This window comes from Oncorhynchus mykiss, chromosome 23, assembly GCF_057628025.1.
Source record: "Oncorhynchus mykiss isolate SJ-2025 chromosome 23, ASM5762802v1, whole genome shotgun sequence".
Lineage (NCBI taxonomy): Eukaryota > Metazoa > Chordata > Actinopteri > Salmoniformes > Salmonidae > Oncorhynchus > Oncorhynchus mykiss.
The window spans coordinates 30,670,147-30,691,773 of NC_143044.1; the positions used below are offsets into that span (position 1 = coordinate 30,670,147).

Genomic DNA, 21,627 nt, shown 5'->3' on the forward strand with positions numbered 1-21,627 from the left:
CTACCTTTATTTAACTAGGCAAGTCAGTTATGAACAAATTCTTATTTTCAATGACAGCCTAGGAACAGTGAGTTAACTGCCTTGTTAACAGAATGACAGATTTTTAACTTGTCAGCTCGGAGATTTGATCTTGCAACCTTTTGGTTACTAGTCCAATGCTCTAACCACTAGGCTACCTGCTGCCTGTTATAACCAGCTGCACACAGCAGCTGGTTGCTTTTATGTGAGATTTGCATTCAGAAATGCAAGCTGCCTCACTTTCGAGGTGCTGATGCGGTCTCAGTAATTATTTGTCCCGTTTTCGAGAAGACCCTCTCAGAGGGAACGGATGTGGCCACTATGCTGAGTCTCCCTGTCATGACTTTGGTAAGCCGTGGGTAGACAGAGGCCTTGTTCTTCCACCAGCTCAGAGGATCTGCAGATCTTTGGAGGAGGGGCTACTCCAATTAGGATCGGACCTCCATTATGGCATCTGCTGAGGGATTCCTTTGTGCTGCCTCCCCAGTTGCTCTCTCATCAAACAGCATCCAAACAGCAGACGTTTATGGCACTACTGCTGGTGCTTCTGCTCCATCTGATCCCTCTTCTTCCTGTTGCCCTGGTGCCTGAGCCAGCTGACTGCTGGGGCTGTCCCTCCCTGCTGCGGAGGTTATTCTTTGAAGAGCCTCATCAATCGCTCTGGCATCACTGAAGGCTAACTTCTTAAACCTGGGGTCAAGTGCAGCGGTTTCTGATAGCACGTGATTATATTCCATTCTGTGGAACTTTCTGTCCATTAATGAACATAGGGTGTCCATCAACTCTGTCACATGTCCTGTGGTTACATTTGCTTCTCTCTCGCGGCTGGCTGTGATTTGCTGCAGACCCTTACACAGGAGTATAATTTTTGAGGCTGTCACATAGCTGAAAAGAGAGAACAGCAACTTACTAGTTCAGGTTCATGGTTTATCTACTAATACTACATTCTCATCTACTGCTCATATACATATATAATACTGGATTAAATAATGATGTAGTAATAACTGCTTACTGTACCTCTCTCCACTGATCTCCACAGTGACCTGCTCAAAGGGTTCCAGGACTCTGCACATCTCCTCCACCACCTCCCATTCCTCTTGGGTCAGAGCATCAACAGGTGCATTGACAATGGCCAGGGTAGAGATTATGGCATCCTTTGACTCAAGAAACCGCTTCAACATATAAAATGTTGAATTCCACCTAGTAGTGCAGCCTAGGCCTCAGCTCAGGCATCCCCATCTGGCGTTGTGTAGACTTTAGTTTTTCACCACCTACTGTGCTCCTGTGGAAGTATTCCACAGCTGCTTTCACTTTGTCCACAGTGTGCTTCATCACCTTCAGAGCATCTCTTACAATCAGGTTGATTGTGTGGGCAAGACATGGATGATGGGTCCATTTTAACATTTTCATGGCTTTGGTTTAGAGGTCGACCGATTATGATTTTTCAACGCCGATACTGATTATTGGAGGACCAAAAAAGCCAATACCGAATGGAACCTTTTCAACTAGGAAAGTCAGTTAAGAGCAAGTTCTTATTTACAATGACGGGCTAGGAACCTTGTTCAGAGGCAGAAGGACACATTTTTACCTTGTCAGCTCGGGGATTTGATCTACCGACCTTTCGGTTACCTGCCCAAAGCTCTAACCACTAGGCTACCTGCCGCCCCGAGTGGGCCGGACATGCCGAGAGATGATTTGGGATTGGTCTGCCACATAGCACACTTCTGTCTATTTGAGCCTGTCAGTATGTCTAGGTAATCCAACACTGCATAAGTGTTGCTCTCCACTTTCTGGAGGTCTGAGTTTTGAAATCAGTGGATTTCGAGTATGATAGCTAAGGAGATTGAGAAAACAACACGTGTCTCAGGATTACATATTCAAACTAAGGGCAACTGTGGCATCAGAGCGGAGACTCGTCCAACCAGGAATGATGTACGGGTAAGATAGTCTAGCTAGCTACATTTTTAGAAATGACACATTTCTAATTTTGACAGAAAGAGCCATTTGCTTGGCTAGCTATAGCCTAATGTTAACTAGCTAACATTGAACCTGGTTGGTTAGCTACCTGTAGATTCATGCAGGATTGTAATGTCATGAGTTGTGATTATGGTTAATTGTTTATCTAGCTAGCCAGCGAACATTAGCTGGCTGGCTCGCTAGGTAACGTTACGTGTATGACCATATTATTTGTATCTCAGAGCTATTTGCTTGGCTAGCTATAGCCTAATGTTAGCTATCTAACATTGAACCTGGTTGATTAGCTACCTGCAGAACTAGCTAGCCACATGTCTTAACAAAATACTCCACTATGCAAGTAACCATTTTGGATGCGTTCGTAAATTCAGTCTGGCCATCTACTTCAGAGCACTCGTCTGTGTGCCAGAGCGCAGAATAACTGATGAATTTACGAACACTCAACACCCGTTGAATATGGCTGGTGTCAGTAAACATAGGCAAAAAAAAGCGTAACTAAATTGTTGCCAGCAGCACAGTCAGTCACCAGCACTCTGGATAACATAAACAGCCTTCCTGGTTAAGTGTGCCTTGAATTCTAAATAAATCACCAACAGTGTCACCAAAGCACCATCACACATCCTCCTCCGTGTTTCACGGTGGGGACCACACATGCGGCGATCATCTGTTCACCTACTCTGCTTCTCACAACACCGCGGTTGTAACCAAAAAATCTCAAATTTGGACTCATCAGACCAACGGACAGATTTCCACCAGTCTAATGACCATTGCTCGTATTTCTTGGCCCAAGCAAGTCTCTTCTTCTTATTGATGTCCTTTAGTTGTGGTTTCTTTTCAGCAATTCAACCATGAAGGCCTGATTTCACGCAGTCTCCTCTGAACAGTTGATGTTGCGATGTGCCTGTTACTTGAACTCTGTGAAGCATTTATTTGCGCTGCAATTTCTGATGCTGGTAACTTTAATGAACTTCTCCTCTGCAGCAGAAGCAACTCTGGGTCTTCCTTTGCTGTGGTGGTCCTCATGAGAGCCAGTTTCATCACAGCGCTTGATGGTTTTTGCAACTGCACTTGAAGAACGTTTCAAAGTTCTTGACATTTTCCTGATTGACTGACCTTCACGTCTTAAAGTAATGATGGCCTTTTGTTTCTCTTTGCTTATTTGAGCAGTTCTTGCCATAATATGGACTTGGTCTTTTACCAAATAGGGCTATCTTCTGTATACCCCCCTACCTTGTCACAAACGCATTAAGAAGGAAAGAAATTCCACAAATGAACTTAACAAGGCACACCTGTTAATTGAAATGCATTCCAGGTGACTACCTCATGAAGCTGGTTGAGAGAATGCCAAGAGTGTGCAAAGGGTTTTTGAAGAATCTCATCTTATTTCATCGTGTTGATGTCTTCACTATTATTCTACAATGTAAAGAAAAAAAAGAAGAAAATCCCTGGAATGTTTTTAACTTTTGACTGGTACTGTATATTTAGCGCCACCTCCATGGTGTCTTAAAGGAAAGATTCACCCATTTTGAATGTTATATTGTTTTTGTGCGTTTCCTAGTGATGTTCTATCGATTCCCCGGGTCATTTCAAGATTGTGTATCTAAGTTATTGGCATTCAAGCAGGCAGAAATCCGGCCTGTTTGACGTGGCACTGTGATAGTCGCTCTCACTACATTGGAAGTTAATAGGAATACTGGAAGTTAATAAGACCTTTAGATCGCGAAAATGATTTCAATACTGGCCGATGTCTTCTCTCGAATGAACCATTGATAATATTTTTGCGATATTCCTACCAATATTCCAATCTTTTTTTTATTTAACGGAGCGTCTAAAACATTTTTCTTATTTGTCTGCCTGTTTAATTCAGGGTGCATAGCATAATGCCGTTGCTAGAGATATCATATCAAGGATATAGGAATCTAATTAATTAAGGAACACAACGCCCCACCCAGCAGACTGTCGACCAATCGCGTTGATGTTGACATGATGCGTCAAGCGGTTGCTAAACTATTCGTCACGTAATCCCTTCTCAAGAAACGTGCATATTTTCTTTAAAAGTACGTAATGTTATGATTCCAAAGCTATAAGATATTACAGATAGCAGGTTAATTATCTCAAATCTCGGAAAATATTTGTAATGTTGTGCTTCTTGTTGACGAAATTGTTTTCCATGTTGGGTTTTTAAACTAGCGCCCAAGACTCCCATTCACTCCTTGAAGGAGAGCGCTCCTTGTCCCAGAATCGCCCAGAATGCACCGCACGGCCCATTGACTTAGCGTGGGCAACGTTTCCCATTTCCTCAAAAGTATATCTGCCGTTGCGAATGTTAGCGGCACATCTATCTGCAGGTTGAATATGGTGAGATTGTAGACCCCTAAATTGATGGTGCAGTTTGTTTAGGCTATTTTTTTACAGCTAACTAGTTACTTTACATGCTAATATTGTTGTTGGTATTATTGTGTGTAGCTACATTTGCTAGCTAGCCCGCCCATAGAGCGAGCATTGCGTTGTGGAATTTGTAGTCTATTTGAGCTGCAACAGATTGTCACCACGATTTCCATGTTGCTACCAACCTTATTATAACGCCAAAATGAAACATTTGTTCTCAAAACATATTGTTTTCACATTGTTATTTAACACTGTAAATCAAATCAAATCAAATCAAATTTTATTTGTCACATACACATGGTTAGCAGATGTTAATGCGAGTGTAGCGAAATGCTTGTGCTTCTAGTTCCGACAATGCAGTAATAACAAGTAATCTAACTAACAATTCCAAAACTACTGTCTTGTACACAGTGTAAGGGGATAAAGAATATGTACATAAGGATATATGAATGAGTGATGGTACAGAGCAGTATAGGCAAGATACAGTAGATGGTATCGGGTACAGTATGTACAAATGAGATGAGTATGTAAACAAAGTGGCATAGTATAGTATAAAGTGGCTAGTGATACATGTATTACATAAGGATACCGTCGATGATATAGAGTACAGTATATACGTATGCATATGAGATGAATAATGTAGGGTAAGTAACATTTATATAAGGTAGCATTGTTTAAAGTGGCTAGTGATATATTTACATCATTTCCCATCAATTCCCATTATTAAAGTGGCTGGAGTTGAGTCAGTGTCAGTGTGTTGGCAGCAGCCACTCAGTGTTAGTGGTGGCTGTTTAACAGTCTGATGGCCTTGAGATAGAAGCTGTTTTTCAGTCTCTCGGTCCCAGCTTTGATGCACCTGTACTGACCTCGCCTTCTGGATGATAGCGGGGTGAACAGGCAGTGGCTCGGGTGGTTGATGTCCTTGATGATCTTTATGGCCTTCCTGTGACATCGGGTGGTGTAGGTGTCCTGGAGGGCAGGTAGTTTGCCCCCGGTGATGCGTTGTGCAGACCTCACTACCCTCTGGAGAGCCTTACGGTTGAGGGCGGTGCAGTTGCCATACCAGGCGGTGATGCAGCCCGCCAGGATGCTCTCGATTGTGCATCTGTAGAAGTTTGTGAATGCTTTTGGTGACAAGCCGAATTTCTTCAGCCTCCTGAGGTTGAAGAGGCGCTGCTGCGCCTTCTTCACGATGCTGTCTGTGTGAGTGGACCAATTCAGTTTGTCTGTGATGTGTATGCCGAGGAACTTAAAACTTGCTACCCTCTCCACTACTGTTCCATCGATGTGGATAGGGGGGTGTTCCCTCTGCTGTTTCCTGAAGTCCACAATCATCTCCTTAGTTTTGTTGACGTTGAGTGTGAGGTTATTTTCCTGACACCACACTCCGAGGGCCCTCACCTCCTCCCTGTAGGCCGTCTCATCGTTGTTGGTAATCAAGCCTACCACTGTTGTGTCGTCCGCAAACTTGATGATTGAGTTGGAGGCGTGCGTGGCCACGCAGTCGTGGGTGAACAGGGAGTACAGGAGAGGGCTCAGAACGCACCCTTGTGGGGCCCCAGTGTTGAGGATCAGCGGGGAGGAGATGTTGTTGCCTACCCTCACCACCTGGGGGCGGCCCGTCAGGAAGTCCAGTACCCAGTTGCACAGGGCGGGGTCGAGACCCAGGGTCTCGAGCTTGATGACGAGCTTGGAGGGTACTATGGTGTTGAATGCCGAGCTGTAGTCGATGAACAGCATTCTCACATAGGTATTCCTCTTGTCCAGATGGGTTAGGGCAGTGTGCAGTGTGGTTGAGATTGCATCGTCTGTGGACCTATTTGGGCGGTAAGCAAATTGGAGTGGGTCTAGGGTGTCAGGTAGGGTGGAGGTGATATGGTCCTTGACTAGTCTCTCAAAGCACTTCATGATGACGGATGTGAGTGCTACGGGGCGGTAGTCATTTAGCTCAGTTACCTTAGCTTTCTTGGGAACAGGAACAATGGTGGCCCTCTTGAAGCATGTGGGAACAGCAGACTGGTATAGGGATTGATTGAATATGTCCGTAAACACACCGGCCAGCTGGTCTGCGCATGCTCTGAGGGCGCGGCTGGGGATGCCGTCTGGGCCTGCAGCCTTGCGAGGGTTAACACGTTTAAATGTCTTACTCACCTCGGCTGCAGTGAAGGAGAGACCGCATGTTTTCGTTGCAGGCCGTGTCAGTGGCACTGTATTGTCCTCAAAGCGGGCAAAAAAGTTATTTAGTCTGCCTGGGAGCAAGACATCCTGGTCCGTGACTGGGCTGGATTTCTTCCTGTAGTCCGTGATTGACTGTAGACCCTGCCACATGCCTCTTGTGTCTGAGCCGTTGAATTGAGATTCTACTTTGTCTCTGTACTGGCGCTTAGCTTGTTTGATAGCCTTGCGGAGGGAATAGCTGCACTGTTTGTATTCGGTCATGTTACCAGACACCTTGCCCTGATTAAAAGCAGTGGTTCGCGCTTTCAGTTTCACACGAATGCTGCCATCAATCCACGGTTTCTGGTTAGGGAATGTTTTAATCGTTGCTATGGGAACGACATCTTCAACGCACGTTCTAATGAACTCGCACACCGAATCAGCGTATTCGTCAATGTTGTTATCTGACGCAATACGAAACATCTCCCAGTCCACGTGATGGAAGCAGTCTTGGAGTGTGGAGTCAGCTTGGTCGGACCAGCGTTGGACAGACCTCAGCGTGGGAGCCTCTTGTTTTAGTTTCTGTCTGTAGGCAGGGATCAACAAAATGGAGTCGTGGTCAGCTTTTCCGAAAGGGGGGCGGGGTATGTTTCTGTATGTTTCTTTCATCACACCATGTCACGTTGGCCATGAGGCATACGCCCCCGCCCCTCTTCTTACCAGAAAGATGTTTGTTTCTGTCAGCGCGATGTGTGGAGAAACCCGTTGGCTGCACCGCTTCGGATAGCGTCTCTCCAGTGAGCCATGTTTCAGTGAAGCAAAGGACGTTACAGTCTCTGATGTCCCTCTGGAATGCTACCCTTGCTCGGATTTCATCAACCTTGTTGTCAAGAGACTGGACATTGGCAAGAAGAATGCTAGGGAGTGGTGCGCGCTGTACCCGTCTCCGGAGTCTGACCAGAAGACCGCCTCGTTTCCCTCTCTTTCGGAGTCGTTTTTTTGGGTCGCTGCATAGGATCCACTCCGTTGTCCTGTTTGTAAGGCAGAACACAGGATCCGCGTCGCGAAAAACATATTCTTGGTCGTACTGATGGTGAGTTGATGCTGATCTTATATTCAGTAGTTCTTCTCGACTGTATGTAATGAAACCTAAGATGACTTGGGGTACTAATGTAAGAAATAACACGTAAAAAAACAAAAAACTGCATAGTTTCCTAGGAACGCGAAGCGAGGCGGCCATCTCTGTCGGCGCCGGAATGGTTAACCAGTTATTACTGGTTTTGGGTGGATTTTCCTTTAATGTAACCATGTTTGCGTTCTGAACCCTTGTAAACTAGTATAACGGTAGGGTCGGAATCTTCTGGTAAATAGCAGGTATGCTCCTCCGTTGGTCATGTCACGACTCGGGATAACCCATAATGGATTGTGTTTTGATATATTGCAGGGTTTGCTGTCAATCCTTCGAAAGCTAAAGAGCACACCTGATCAGGAGGTTCGGATCTTGTTGTTGGGTTTGGACAACGGAGGAAAGACCACGCTACTGAAACAACTGGCCTCTGAGGACATCAGTCACATCACTCCCACACAGGTAATGAGGAACACACACCTTTAGGGGAGCCTAGCATTATTATTTTTTGCGGTAGAAGTGCAGTAATATCAAACAGTGGATGTTTTTGCTATCACTCATTACTGTAGCCTATGCTATTTAGTACTGTAAACTGTACTATGATGAGAATATTCTGTGCCCCCAGTCGAATTGGTATTTATCAAGTCAAATATATTGGTCTCACACACATATTTAGCAGATGTTATTGAGGGTGTAGCGAACTGCTTGTGTTCCTAGCTACAGTGCAGTAATATCTAACAATACACACGCATCTAAAGTAAAAGAATGGAATAAAGAAATATATAAATATTAGGACGAGCAATGTCGGAGTGCCATTGACTAAAATACAGTAGAATAGAGTACAGTATATACATATGAAATGAGTATAGCAGTATGTAAACATTAATAAAGTGACCAGTGAGTCCATGTCTTAAGGCAGCAGCCTCTAAGGTGCAGAATTACATAGTGATGGCTATTTAACAGACGAATGGCCTTGGGATAGAAGCTGTTTTTCAGTCTCTCGGTCCCAGCTTTGATGCACCTATACTGACCTCGCCTTCTGGATGGTAGCAGGGTGAACAGGCAATGGCTCGGGTGGTTGATGTCATTGATGATCTTTTTGGCCTTCCTGTGACATCGAGTGCTGTAGGTGTCCTGGAGGGCAGGCAGTGTACCTCCGGTGATGCGTTATGGGTACCGCACCACCCTCTGAAGGGCCCTGCGGTTGTGGGCAGTGCAGTCGCCGTACCAGGCGGTTATGCAGCCCGACAGGATGCTCTCAATTGTGCATCTGTAAAAGTTTGTGAGGGTCTTAGGGCCAAAGCTACATTTCTTCGGCCTCCTGAGGTTGAAGAGATGCTGTTGCGCCTTCTTCACCACACTGTCTGTGTGGTTGGACCATTTCAGGTCGTTGGTGAAGCTTTTCACCTTCTCCACTGCAGTCGGGTTGACGTGGATACTGGGGTGCTCCATCTGCTGTTTCCTGAAGTCCACGATCAGCTCCTTCGTTTTGTTGACGTAGAGGGATAAGTTATTTTCCTGGCACCAGTCCGCCAGGGCCCTCACCTCCTTCCTGTAGGCTGTCTCATCATTGTTGGTAATCAGGCCTATTAATCAAATAAAAGCTTTTTCTTTTGTCATGTGCGCTGAATACAACCGGTGTAGACCTTACAGTGAAATGCTTATTTACAGACCCTAACCAACAGTGCAATTTTTAAGTAAAAAAAATAGGTATTAGGTGAACAATAGATAATTAATTAAATAAAAAACAACAGTAAAAAGACAGTGAATTATAACAGTAGTGAGGCTATATACAGGCACCGGTTAGTCGGGCTAATTGAGGTTGTACGTACATGTTGGTATGGTAAACAGAGAGTAGTAGCAACAGTGTAAAGAGGGGTTGGGGGGTGGCGGGACACAATGCAGATAGTCCAGGTAGCCAATGTGCAGGGACACCGGTTAGTCGGGCTAATTGAGGTAGTATGTACATGAATGTATAGTTAAAGTGACTATGTGTGTATATATGGTAAACGGAGAGTAGCAGCAAGCTCTCAACCTGCTCCACTACAGCCCCGTCGATGACAATGGGGGTGTGCTCGGTCCTCCTTTTCCTGTAGTCCACAATCATCTCCTTACTCTTGGTTACGTTGAGGGATAGGTTGTTATTCTGTAACCACCCGGCCAGGTCTCTGACCTACATATAGGCTGTCTCATCATTGTTGGTGATCAGGCCTACCACTGTTGTGTCATCGGCAAACTTAATGATGTTGTTGGAGTCATGCCTGGCCACGCAGTCATGGGTGAAGAGGGAGTACGGGAGGGGACTGAGCACGCACCCCTGAGGGGCTCCAGTGTTGAGGATCAGCGTGGTAGATGTGTTGCTACCTACCCTCACCACCTGGGGGCGGCTCGTCAGGAAGGCCAGGATCCAGTTGCAGACGGAGCCGTTTAGTCCCAGGATCCTTAGCTTAGTTTAGAGCTTTGAGGGTACTATGATATTGAACGCTGAGCTGTAGTCAATGAATAGCATTCTGACGTAGGGGTTCCTTTTGTCCAGGTGGGAAAGGGTAGTGTGGAGTGCAATAGAGATTGCATCATCTGTGGATCTGTTTGGGCGGTATGCAAGTTGGAGTGGGTCTAGGGTTTCTGGGATACTAGTGTTAATGTGAGCCATTACCAGCCTTTCAAAGCACTTCATGGCTACAGACGTAAGGGTCTGTCATCATTTAGTCAGGTTGCCTTTAGTGTTCTTGGGCACAGGGACTATGGTGGTCAGCTTGAAACATGTTGGTATTACAGACTCAATCAGGGACATGTTGAAAATGTCAGTGAAGACACCTGCCAGTTGTTCAGCACACGCCTGGAGCACACTTCCTGGTAATCCGTCTGAATGTTGACCTATTTAAAGGTCTTACTCACGTCAGCTATGGAGAGAGTGAACAGCTGATGCTCTCATGCATGCCTCAGTGTTGCTTGCATCGAAGCGAGCATAGAAGTGATTTAGCTCGTCTGGTAGGCATGTGTAACTGGGCAGCTCGCGGCTGTGCTTCCCTTTTGTAGTCTGTAATAAGACGAGTGTCTGAGCCGGTGAAGTACAATTCAATCTTAGCCCTGTTTTGGCGCTTTGCCTGTTTGATGGTTTGTCGGAGGACATAGCAGGATTTCTTATAATCTTCCGGGTTAGAGTCCCCCACCTTGAAAGCGACATCTCTACCCCTTAGCTCAGTGCGAATGTTGCCTGTAATCCATGGCTTCTGGTTAGGGTATGTGTGTACAGTCACTGTGGGGACATCATCGATGCACTTATTGATGAAGCCAGTGACTGATGTGATGTACTCCTCAATGCAATCGGAAGAATCAGGGAACATAATCCAGTCTGTGATAGCCATGCAGTCCTGTAGTTTAGCATCTGCTTCATCTGACCACTGGTGCTTCCAGCTTTAATTTTAGCTTCTAAACAGGAATTAGGAGGATAGAATTGTTGTCAGATTTACCAAATGGAGGGTGGGTGAGAGCTTTGTACGCGTATCTGTGTGTGGAGTACAGGTGATCTAGACTTTTAAAAAAAATGTTATTCCTCTGGTTGTGCATTTAGCATATTAAATAAATTTTACCTAATTTCTATCAAGTTTCCCTGTATTAATTTATGGCTGCAATCCCGTTAAGGGGATAATTGTCATCAACAACCGCTGAATTGCATAGCGCCACATTCAATGAATATTACTAAAAATATTTATATTCATGAAATGACAAGTGTAATATAGGAAAACACAGCTTAGCCTTTTGTTAATCCACCTGTCGTGAAAATATGCTTTACAGGGGAAGCAATCCAACCGTTTAAGTTTATGTATCACTCGACAAAACATTATGTACACTTAGCATCAAGTAGCTTGGTCGCGAAAAGCAATCAAATTAATCGTTTACCTTTGATCTTCGGATGTTTTCACTCACGAGACTCCCAGTTACACAATAAATGTTCCTTTTGTTCCATAAAGATTATTTTTATATCCAAAATACCTCCGTTTGTTTGGCGGGTTATGTTCAGAAGTCCACAGGAAAGGGTGGTCACGACAACGCAGACAAATTCCAAATAGTTTCCATAATCTCAACAGAAACATGTCAAACGGTTTTTATAATCAATCCTCAGGTTGTTTTTAAAATATATAATGGATAATATATCAACCGCAAATGTCTTTATCAGTAGGAGAGGGAAAGGCAATCGCAGCCCAAACTCTGTTGCGCGAGCAAAACTCATGCGACCACCTGACGCGATGTTATCTTTCTGGCTCATTTTTCAAAATAAAAGCCTGAAACTATGTCTGAAGACTGTTGACACCTTGAGGAAGCGATAGGAAAAATAATCTGGTTGATATCCCTTTAAATGGAGCAAAGGGAGGCTATGGAACATGGAGTTTTCAAAATAGAAGCCACTTCCTGGTTTGATTTTCCTCAGGGTTTCGCCTGCAATGTCAGTTCTGTTATACTCACAGACAATATTTTGACAGTTTTGGAGACCTCTGAGACTATCACAGTGCAGATGCATTCATACGGAGACTTGATTACACACAGGTGGATTGTATTTATCATCATTAGTCATTTAGGTCAACATTGGATCATTCAGAGATCCTCACTGAACTTCTGGAGAGAGTTTGCTGCACTGAAAGTAAAGGGGCTGAATAATTTTGCACGCCCAATTTTTCAGTTTTGGATTTGTTAAAAAAGTTTGAAATATCCAATAAATGTCGTTCCACTTCATGATTGTGCACCACTTGTTGTTGATTCTTCACAAAAAAATACAGTTTTATATCTTTATGTTTGAAGCCTGAAATGTGGCAAAAGGTCGCAAAGTTCAAGGGGGCCGAATAATTTCGCAAGGCACTGTATATATGTTGCACCGGCTAGATAGAACAGCACACTCTGGTAAGACGAGGGGGGGGGCGGCGGTCTGTACATATTTGTAAACAGCTGGTGCACGAAATCTAAGGAGACACACTATAGACCACACTATTTTCCAAGAGAGTTTTCATCTATACTTTTTGTGGCTGTTTATTTATCACCACAGTCAGTCAGCTGTATAAGGAAATAAGCAAACAGCAAACCGCTCACCCAGAGGTGGCGCTCCTAGAGGCCGGGGACTTTAACTTCTTATGGCGAGAGCATCATGAAGAACAAGGAACACACCAGGCCGGTCCGAGATACTGTTGTGAAGAAGTTTAAAGCCGGATTTGGATACAAAAAGATTTCCCAAGCTTTAAACATCCCAAGGAGCACTGTGCAAGCGATAATATTGAAATGGAAGGAGTATCAGACCACTGCAAATCTACCAAGACCTGGCCGTCCCTCTAAACTTTCAGATCATACAAGGAGAAGACTGATCAGAGATGCAGCCAAGAGGCCCATGATCACTCTGGATGAACTGCAGAGATCTACAGCTGAGGTGGGAGACTCTGTCCATAGGACAACAATCAGTCGTATATTGCACAAATCTGGCCTTTATGGAAGAGTGGCAAGAAGAAAGCCATTTCTTAAAGATATCCATAAAAAGTGTTGTTTAAAGTTTGCCACAAGCCACCTGGGAGACACACCAAACATCTGGAAGAAGGTGCTCTGGTCAGATGAAACCAAAATTGAACTTTTTGGCAACAATGCAAAAAGTTATGTTTGTCGTAAAAGCAACACAGCTCATCACCATGAAGACACCATCCCCACTGTCAAACATGGTGGTGGCAGCATCATGGTTTGGGCCTTCTTTTCTTCAGCAGGGACAGGGAAGATGGTTAAAATTGATGAGAAGATGGATGGAGCCAAATACAGGACCATTCTGGAAGAAAACCTGATGGAGTCTGCAAAAGACCTGAGACTGGGACGGAGATTTGTCTTCCAACAAGACAATGATCCAAGACATAAAGCAAAATCTACAATGGAATGGTTCAAAAATAAACATATCCAGGTGTTAGAATGGCCAAGTCAAAGTCCAGACCTGAATCCAATCGAGAATCTGTGGAAAGAACTGAAAACTGCTGTTCACAAATGCTCTCCAACCAACCTCACTGAGCTCGAGCTGTTTTGCAAGGAGGAATGGGAAAAAATGTCAGTCTCTCGATGTGCAAAACTGATAGAGACATACCCCAAGCGACTTACAGCTGTAATCGCAGCAAAAGGTGGCGCTACAAAGTATTAACTTAAGGGGGCTGAATAATTTTGCACGCCCAATTTTCCAGTTTTTGATTTGTTAAAAAAGTTTGAAATATCCAATAAATGTCGTTCCACTTCATGATTGTGTCCCACTTGTTGTTGATTCTTCACAAAAAAATACAGTTTAATATCTTTATGTTTGAAGCCTGAAATGTGGCAAAAGGTCGCAAAGTTCAAGGGGGCCGAATACTTTCGCAAGGCACTGTGTGTGTATATATATATATATATATATAATATCTATATCCTGCTACCTAAATATCCATGTCATCATTCATTCAGCCACGATTCTGTGAAACATAAGATGTTTTTTTTTTTTTGATGCCTCGTTGGTAGGATATTCGTGATTGTACCTCATATAATTTATTGTACGTTGGCGAGTAATATTGACGGTAACGGCAGCTTCCCCACTCGCCTTCTCCGGATCCTTACGAGGCACCCCGATCTGTTCTCTGTACCTGCATCTCTTTCTCTTGCCAATAACGGGGATGTTGGCCTTGTCGGGTGTCCGCAGTATATCCTGTGCTTCCTGCTTGCTGAAGAAAAAATCTTTGTCTAACCTGAGGTGAGTGATCGCTGTCCAGAAGCTCATTTTTGCCATAAGATACGGTGGCAGAAACATTATGTACAAAATAAGTTACAACGTGGAAAAAACACATTAAAACTGCTGCCATTTCTTCCAGCGCCAAGTTTGTAGACGACAGCTGTGGTGTACAGGAGGGGGCTGAGCGGGGCCCCTGTGTTGAGGATCAGCGAAGCGGAGGTGTTGTTTCCTACCTTCACCACCTGGGGGCGGACCGTCAGGAAGTCCAGTACCCAGTTGCACAGGGCGGGGTTCAGACCCAGGGCCCCAAGCTTAATGATGAGCTTGGAGGGTACTATGGTGTTGAAGGCTGAGCTATAGTCAATGAACAGCATTCTTACATAGGTATTCAGCTTGTCCAGATGGGATAAGGCAATACGATGGCGATTGCGTCGTCTTTGGATCTATTTAGTCAGTATGCAAATTGAAGTGGGTAGCGTGTAAGGTAGAGGTAATATGATCTATGATTAGTCTCTCAAAGCACTTCATGACGACAGAAGTGAGTCCTACGGGGTGATAGTCATTTAGTTCAGTTACCTCCAGCCAGCTGGTCTGCTCATGCTCTGAGGACATGGCTAGGGATGCCGTCTGGGCCGACAGCCTTGCAAGGGTTAACACATTTAAATGTCTTAATCATGTCAGCCACAGAGAATGAGAGCCCACAGTCCTTGGAAGCGGGCTGCGTCGGTGGCACTGTGATATCCTCAAAGCGGGTGAAGAATGTGTTTAGCTTGTCCAGGAGCACGACGTCGGTGTCCGCGACGTGGCTGGTTTTCCCTTTGTAATCCATGATTGTCTGTAGACCCTGCCACATATACGTCTTGTGTCTGAGCCGTTGAATTGCGACTCAACTTTGTCTCTGTACTGATGTATTGCCTGTTTTGATAGCCTTACAGAGGGAATAACTACAGTGTTTGTATTCAACCATATTCCCAGTCATCTTGCCATGGTTAAATGCAGTGGTTCGCACTTTCAGTTTTGTGCGAATACTGCCTAGTGTCCACAGATTTTGATTTGGGTAGGTTTTAATAGTTACAGTGGAAACAACATCCGCCATACACTTCCTGATGATCTCGGTCACCGTTTCAGTGTTCAATGTTATTCTAGAGGCTACCAGGAACATATCCCAGTTCGCGTGACCAAAACAATCTTGAAGCCTGGATTCCAATTGGTTAGACCAGCGTCGAATAGACCTTAGCACGGGTACTTCCTGTTTGAGTTTCTGCCTATAGGATGGGGTGAACAAAATTAAGTCATGATCGGATTTGCCGGGGGTGGGGGAGGGCCTTGTAGACATCCGGAAGTTGGCGTAGCAGTGGTCAAGTTTTTTTTATTTATTTGTTTTATTTTTATAAAGCAGGCGAGTACTACAGTCAAGTTGTTAATAGAACTTCGGTAGCGTTTTCCTCAAATTTGCTTTGTTAAAATCCCCAGCTACAATAAATGCAGCCTCAGGATATGTGGTTTCCAGTTTGAACAAAGTCCAGTGTAGTTCCTTGAGTGCATTAGTGGTATCGGTTTGAGGGGGAATATACACGGCTGTGACTATAACCGAAGAGAATTCCCTTGGGAGGTAATACGGTCACCATTTTGATTGTGAGGTATTCTAGGTTGTGTAAACAAAAGGACTTGAGTTTCTGTACATTATCACAATCACACCATGACCAATCATGAAACATTCACCCCCGCCTTTCTTCATCCCGGTGAGTTCTTTATTCCTGTGCGCGGTGTACTGAGAACCCATCTGGCTGTATAGACAGTGACTGTATATCTGGAGAGAGCCATGATTCCGTGAAAGAGTATGTTAGTCATAACAGTCAATAACCTACAGAACTTAAGAGAAACTCATCCAGTATTAAGCCATGGAACGCCTTGATTGGCCAGTGAGTGGCCAAGCCCTTGTCACACCTACAGCTTGTTTATTCAGCGAAACCCAGCCTTGCTGCCAGCACTTAGTTTTACCATTGTATTAGGTTTGTTAAAATAGAGTCCTAACACTTCTAAACCCAAGCCCCCCCTCTCTCTCCAGGGCTTCAACATAAAGAGTGTTCAGTCTCAGGGTTTTAAGCTGAATGTGTGGGACATCGGGGGACAGAGGAAGATCAGACCCTACTGGAGAAACTACTTTGAGAACACTGATGTGCTGGTGAGTGGCTCAACCGTAGCTTCCTTTATGGGGGTATGACTTATATAATAAATATATGTGTGTGTGTGTATATATACATACACACACCACCAGTAGTGTGTGAATAATCATTTTGAATGGAGATACTACCGTATTTCAGATTTATGTCATCGACAGTGCGGACAGAAAAAGATTTGAAGAGACGGGACAGGTGAGACAGGTTCTTTCTCTTCAGTGATGTTTGTGTAATGTGCACATTCGACGTATACATACGTTTATATTGGGGACCCCATGCTGGTTTGTGTTCTAGGAGCTGGCTGAGCTGTTGGATGAGGAGAAGCTGAGTGGGGTTCCAGTGCTGATCTTTGCCAACAAGCAAGACCTGCTGACGGCTGCCCCAGCTTCTGAGATTGCTGAGGGACTCAACCTGCACACTATCCGGGACCGCGTCTGGCAGATCCAGTCCTGCTCCGCCCTCACTGGAGAGGGTGTACAGGTGAGACACCAGCCCTAACCCATCAATCTACAACAGGGGTTGGGGTCAATTCATGTTTTCACTTCAGGAAGTGACATTTTATTATTTCTGTTTCCTTTCAGGATGGAATGAACTGGGTCTGCAAGAGTGTCAATGCTAAGAAGAAGTAGCACAGCTGTCTGCTTTCTCATACACACACACACACACACACCCTAAGCCTGTGGGAGGACGGGTTGTACTTGTGAATGTACACACTAAACATGGACTTGAAGAAAGTTTTTAACTGCCTTGCTGGTCAATACACATTGTTTACTAAACTACATTTCTCGCGAAAACTACAACTTCCATTGTTGCTCTTCAAAATTGATTATTTGTATTTGGGGGTACAAAGGGAAGGAAACCCATCCCAGGAGACCCACCAGCCTAACCATATCATAAGAAATTCCGTCCCAGGACATTCCAGACCTTTCTACTGTCCTTCACCACAACACCAGCCTCTTCCCTCTCTCCTATCCTCGGTACCAGTCCGTTTGTCTTATATTCCACTCCTTGTACTGTCATACTGTATGCCAAAGCATAACAGGAGTGGCAAGGAGTGGAATGATATCAAAACAGACTGTTACCCAGACTACCTCTCTCCACCTCTCATTCGATCTTTCTTTCCTCTCTTTCCATATTTTTCTTATTTGTACAGTTTGCTCAGTTTTTTATTCCATGCTCCAAGCTCTTTTCTCGCTGCAGTTCTGTTGGAAGTAGGGTATATTTTTGTAATTCTCTATTTATGGTGAAGTAGAGGGTAATTTGCTTACAAATAATAGATACGGTGTGTGGTTACTGGTTTACTAGGATGACAGGGCAACATTGTATACTGTGCTTTACTCCCCTGAGAAAAGGTTACGTGTGTTAATATGTACATTTAAAAAACGCACACACAAAAACGCTATAGGACAACTCTGAAATGGCACTCTGTTCCCTAAATAATTAACTAGAGTAGACCACAGCCCATATGAGTAGAGCCCTATCTAGTGAATAGTGTGCCATTTTGGACAGAACCTAATAAATAAAATAGAAAAAGACTACATTTTTGATGATCAATTGTATATAACTCGCCCCAATTTTTTACCTTTATTTAACTAGGCAAGTCGGTTAAGAACAAATTATTATTTTCAGTGACGGCCTAGGAACAGTGGGTTAACTGCCTTGTTCAGGGCCAGAACGACAGATTTTTACCTTGTCAGCTCGGGGTTTTGATCTTGCAACCTTTCGGTTACATGTCTAACGCTCTAACCACTAGGCTACCTGCCACCCCTATTCATATGTTATGTGCATGCAGTAGAGCATATATTACACCTGTACTATGTAATCTATTGTATTTGCATATGTAGATCAGTGGAGGCTGGTGGGAGGAGCTATAGGAGGATAGACTGGAATGGAATAATTGGAACGGTATCAAACAAACCACATGTTTGACTCTGTTCCGGTCTTTCCATTCCAGTCATTACAATGAGCCTGTACTCCTATAACTCCTCCCACCAGCCTCCCACTGGTGTTGATAGATTTTAACAGAGATAAATGACCAGTGTATTTCTCAAGTGTTTCATTGTCTTGGGTTTTAGAGGGAATTTAAACAAGGCTCTTTCCTTTTAATATTCTTGAATGTGATCTGTCCAAGGATTGAAGGTCCGTGAATAAAATGTGATGGGAAAAAATGGCATTGTTTTCTGAGCTGGCTGTCGTGGTAGTAAAAAGAGGACCAGCTAACACACACACACACACACACTTCTGTGTGATGAGCTATGGAGGACACCACTTTACCTGTTCGCTGCCTATGCCCTTGTATATTTGCCAGTCCTTGTAAAGGGCTCTGGTGTGGGGTTTCTCCATCTCCAAAACACTAGCGTCTCACACACACAGGTGGGGTCACAGACCAACCTTGCCTCACACAGGTGGGGTCAGCTGGTTTTGACATTGAAAAGGCCCAGCTGGTTTGGCCCCTGAGTGGGGCAGCTCCCTCTGTGTGTGTGTGTGTGTGGCAGCCTTCCGCCACAGTCGACTCCTACAGGCCTATGTTTAACTACTAGTCAGACCACAGCTGTTCCGTGGTTGGTTCAGGCCTGCTGCACATAGTTGTGAGGGTGTTGCATCTGCTACAGGGGAGAGAACACTGGCCATAAAACACTGACATCCAGCTGTGTGCATGTGAGAGAGCAATGCATTCTGAGGGCTTGTGGCTGTGGGACTATAAAAGGTCTCTGTGCTTTTACAAAGACCCATTGTGAAACACTCTTTCTCTCTCGATTCCTACTTGGGCCAGGCACTATCTGAATATATATATATATACAGTGCCTTGCGAAAGTATTCGGCCCCCTTGAAATTTGCGACCTTTTGCCACATTTCAGGCTTCAAACATAAAGATATAAAACTGTATTTTTTTTTGTGAAGAATCAACAACAAGTGGGACACAATCATGAAGTGGAACGACATTTATTGGATATTTCAAACATTTTTAACAAATCCAAAACTGAAAAATTGGGCGTGCAAAATTATTCAGCCCCCTTAAGTTAATACTTTGTAGCGCCACCTTTTGCTGCGATTACAGCTGTAAGTCGCTTGGGGTATGTCTCTATCAGTTTTGCACATCGAGAGACTGACATTTTTTCCCATTCCTCCTTGCAAAACAGCTCAAGCTCAGTGAGGTTGGATGGAGAGCATTTGTGAACAGCAGTTTTCAGTTCTTTCCACAGATTCTCGATTGGATTCAGGTCTGGACTTTGACTTGGCCATTCTAACACCTGGATATGTTTATTTTTGAACCATTCCATTGTAGATTTTGCTTTATGTTTTGGATCATTGTCTTGTTGGAAGACAAATCTCCGTCCCAGTCTCAGGTCTTTTGCAGACTCCATCAGGTTTTCTTCCAGAATGGTCCTGTATTTGGCTCCATCCATCTTCCCATCAATTTTAACCATCTTCCCTGTCCCTGCTGAAGAAAAGCAGGCCCAAACCATGATGCTGCCACCACCATGTTTGACAGTGGGGATGGTGTGTTCTGGGTGATGAGCTGTGTTGCTTTTACGCCAAACATAACGTTTTGCATTGTTGCCAAAAAGTTCAATTTTGGTTTCATCTGACCAGAGCACCTTCTTCCACATGTTTGGTGTGTCTCCCAGGTGGCTTGTGGCAAACTTTAAACGACACTTTTTATGGATATCTTTAAGAAATGGCTTTCTTCTTGCCACTCTTCCATAAAGGCCAGATTTGTGCAATATACGACTGATTGTTGTCCTATGGACAGAGTCTCCCACCTCAGCTGTAGATCTCTGCAGTTCATCCAGAGTGATCATGGGCCTCTTGGCTGCATCTCTGATCAGTCTTCTCCTTGTATGATCTGAAAGTTTAGAGGGACGGCCAGGTCTTGGTAGATTTGTAGTGGTCTGATACTCCTTCCATTTCAATATTATCGCTTGCACAGTGCTCCTTGGGATGTTTAAAGCTTGGGAAATCTTTTTGTATCCAAATCCGGCTTTAAACTTCTTCACAACAGTATCTCGGACCTGCCTGGTGTGTTCCTTGTTCTTCATGATGCTCTCTGCGCTTTTAACGGACCTCTGAGACTATCACAGTGCAGGTGCATTTATACGGAGACTTGATTACACACAGGTGGATTGTATTTATCATCATTAGTCATTTAGGTCAACATTGGATCATTCAGAGATCCTCACTGAACTTCTGGAGAGAGTTTGCTGCACTGAAAGTAAAGGGGCTGAATAATTTTGCACGGCCAATGTTTCAGTTTTTGATTTGTTAAAAAAGTTTGAAATATCCAATAAATGTCGTTCCACTTCATGATTGTGTCCCACTTGTTGTTGATTCTTCACAAAAAAAATACAGTTTTATATCTTTATGTTTGAAGCCTGAAATGTGGCAAAAGGTCGCAAAGTTCAAGGGGGCCGAATACCTTTGCAAGGCACTGTATACATATGCTGCTAACTGTATGTGACTTTGGCTCAAAGTGTCTGTTAAACTAGGTATTTATGCTCAGACGTTAAGATCAAAGTGTAGATGTCTTTAAATCTCTGGGCACAGACCGAGAGGCTACGTCCCAAATGGCACCCTATTTCCTACACAGTGCCCTTACAGCCCTTTGGGCCCTGGTCAAAAGTGGTGCACTACATAGGTAATAGGGTGTAATTTGCTGCCCATGTCCGTTAATGTTGATGATGTGGTTGTTACTGACAATAAGCACATGGCTGAGCTCTTTAATCACCACTTCATTAAGTCAGGATTCCTATTTGACTCAGCCATGCCTCCTTGCCCGTCCAACATTTACTAATCTCTTCTAATGCGACTTTAAAGGGGGAGATCAAGCTGATCCAAACTGTTACAGGCCTATTTCTATTTTGCCCTGTTTATCAAAAGTGTTGGGAAATCTTTCTTGCTGTCTATAGTATTCTCCCTGGTAGGCAATCTGGTTTCTGCTCAGGTTATGTATGTCACTGCAACCTTAAAGTTCCTCAATGATGTCACCAATGCCCTTGATTATAAGCAATGTTGTGCTGCTATTTTTATTGACTTGACCAAAGCTTTTGATACGGTAGACCATGCCATTC

General features: G+C 44.2%; 1 protein-coding gene across 1 annotated transcript; it reads left to right on the forward strand.

Annotated features, from left to right (window-relative positions):
* Positions 1-1,060: 1,060 nt before the first annotated feature.
* arl3b (ARF like GTPase 3b) lies at positions 1,061-20,864 on the forward strand (the record flags this gene model as incomplete). The annotated part of the gene is made up of 6 exons (XM_090218054.1): positions 1,061-1,135; positions 7,982-8,125; positions 16,447-16,563; positions 16,703-16,753; positions 16,853-17,038; positions 17,140-20,864. Coding segments are annotated over 6 exons (621 nt in total), but the record flags the coding sequence as incomplete, so codon positions are not given.
* Positions 20,865-21,627: the final 763 nt, after the last annotated feature.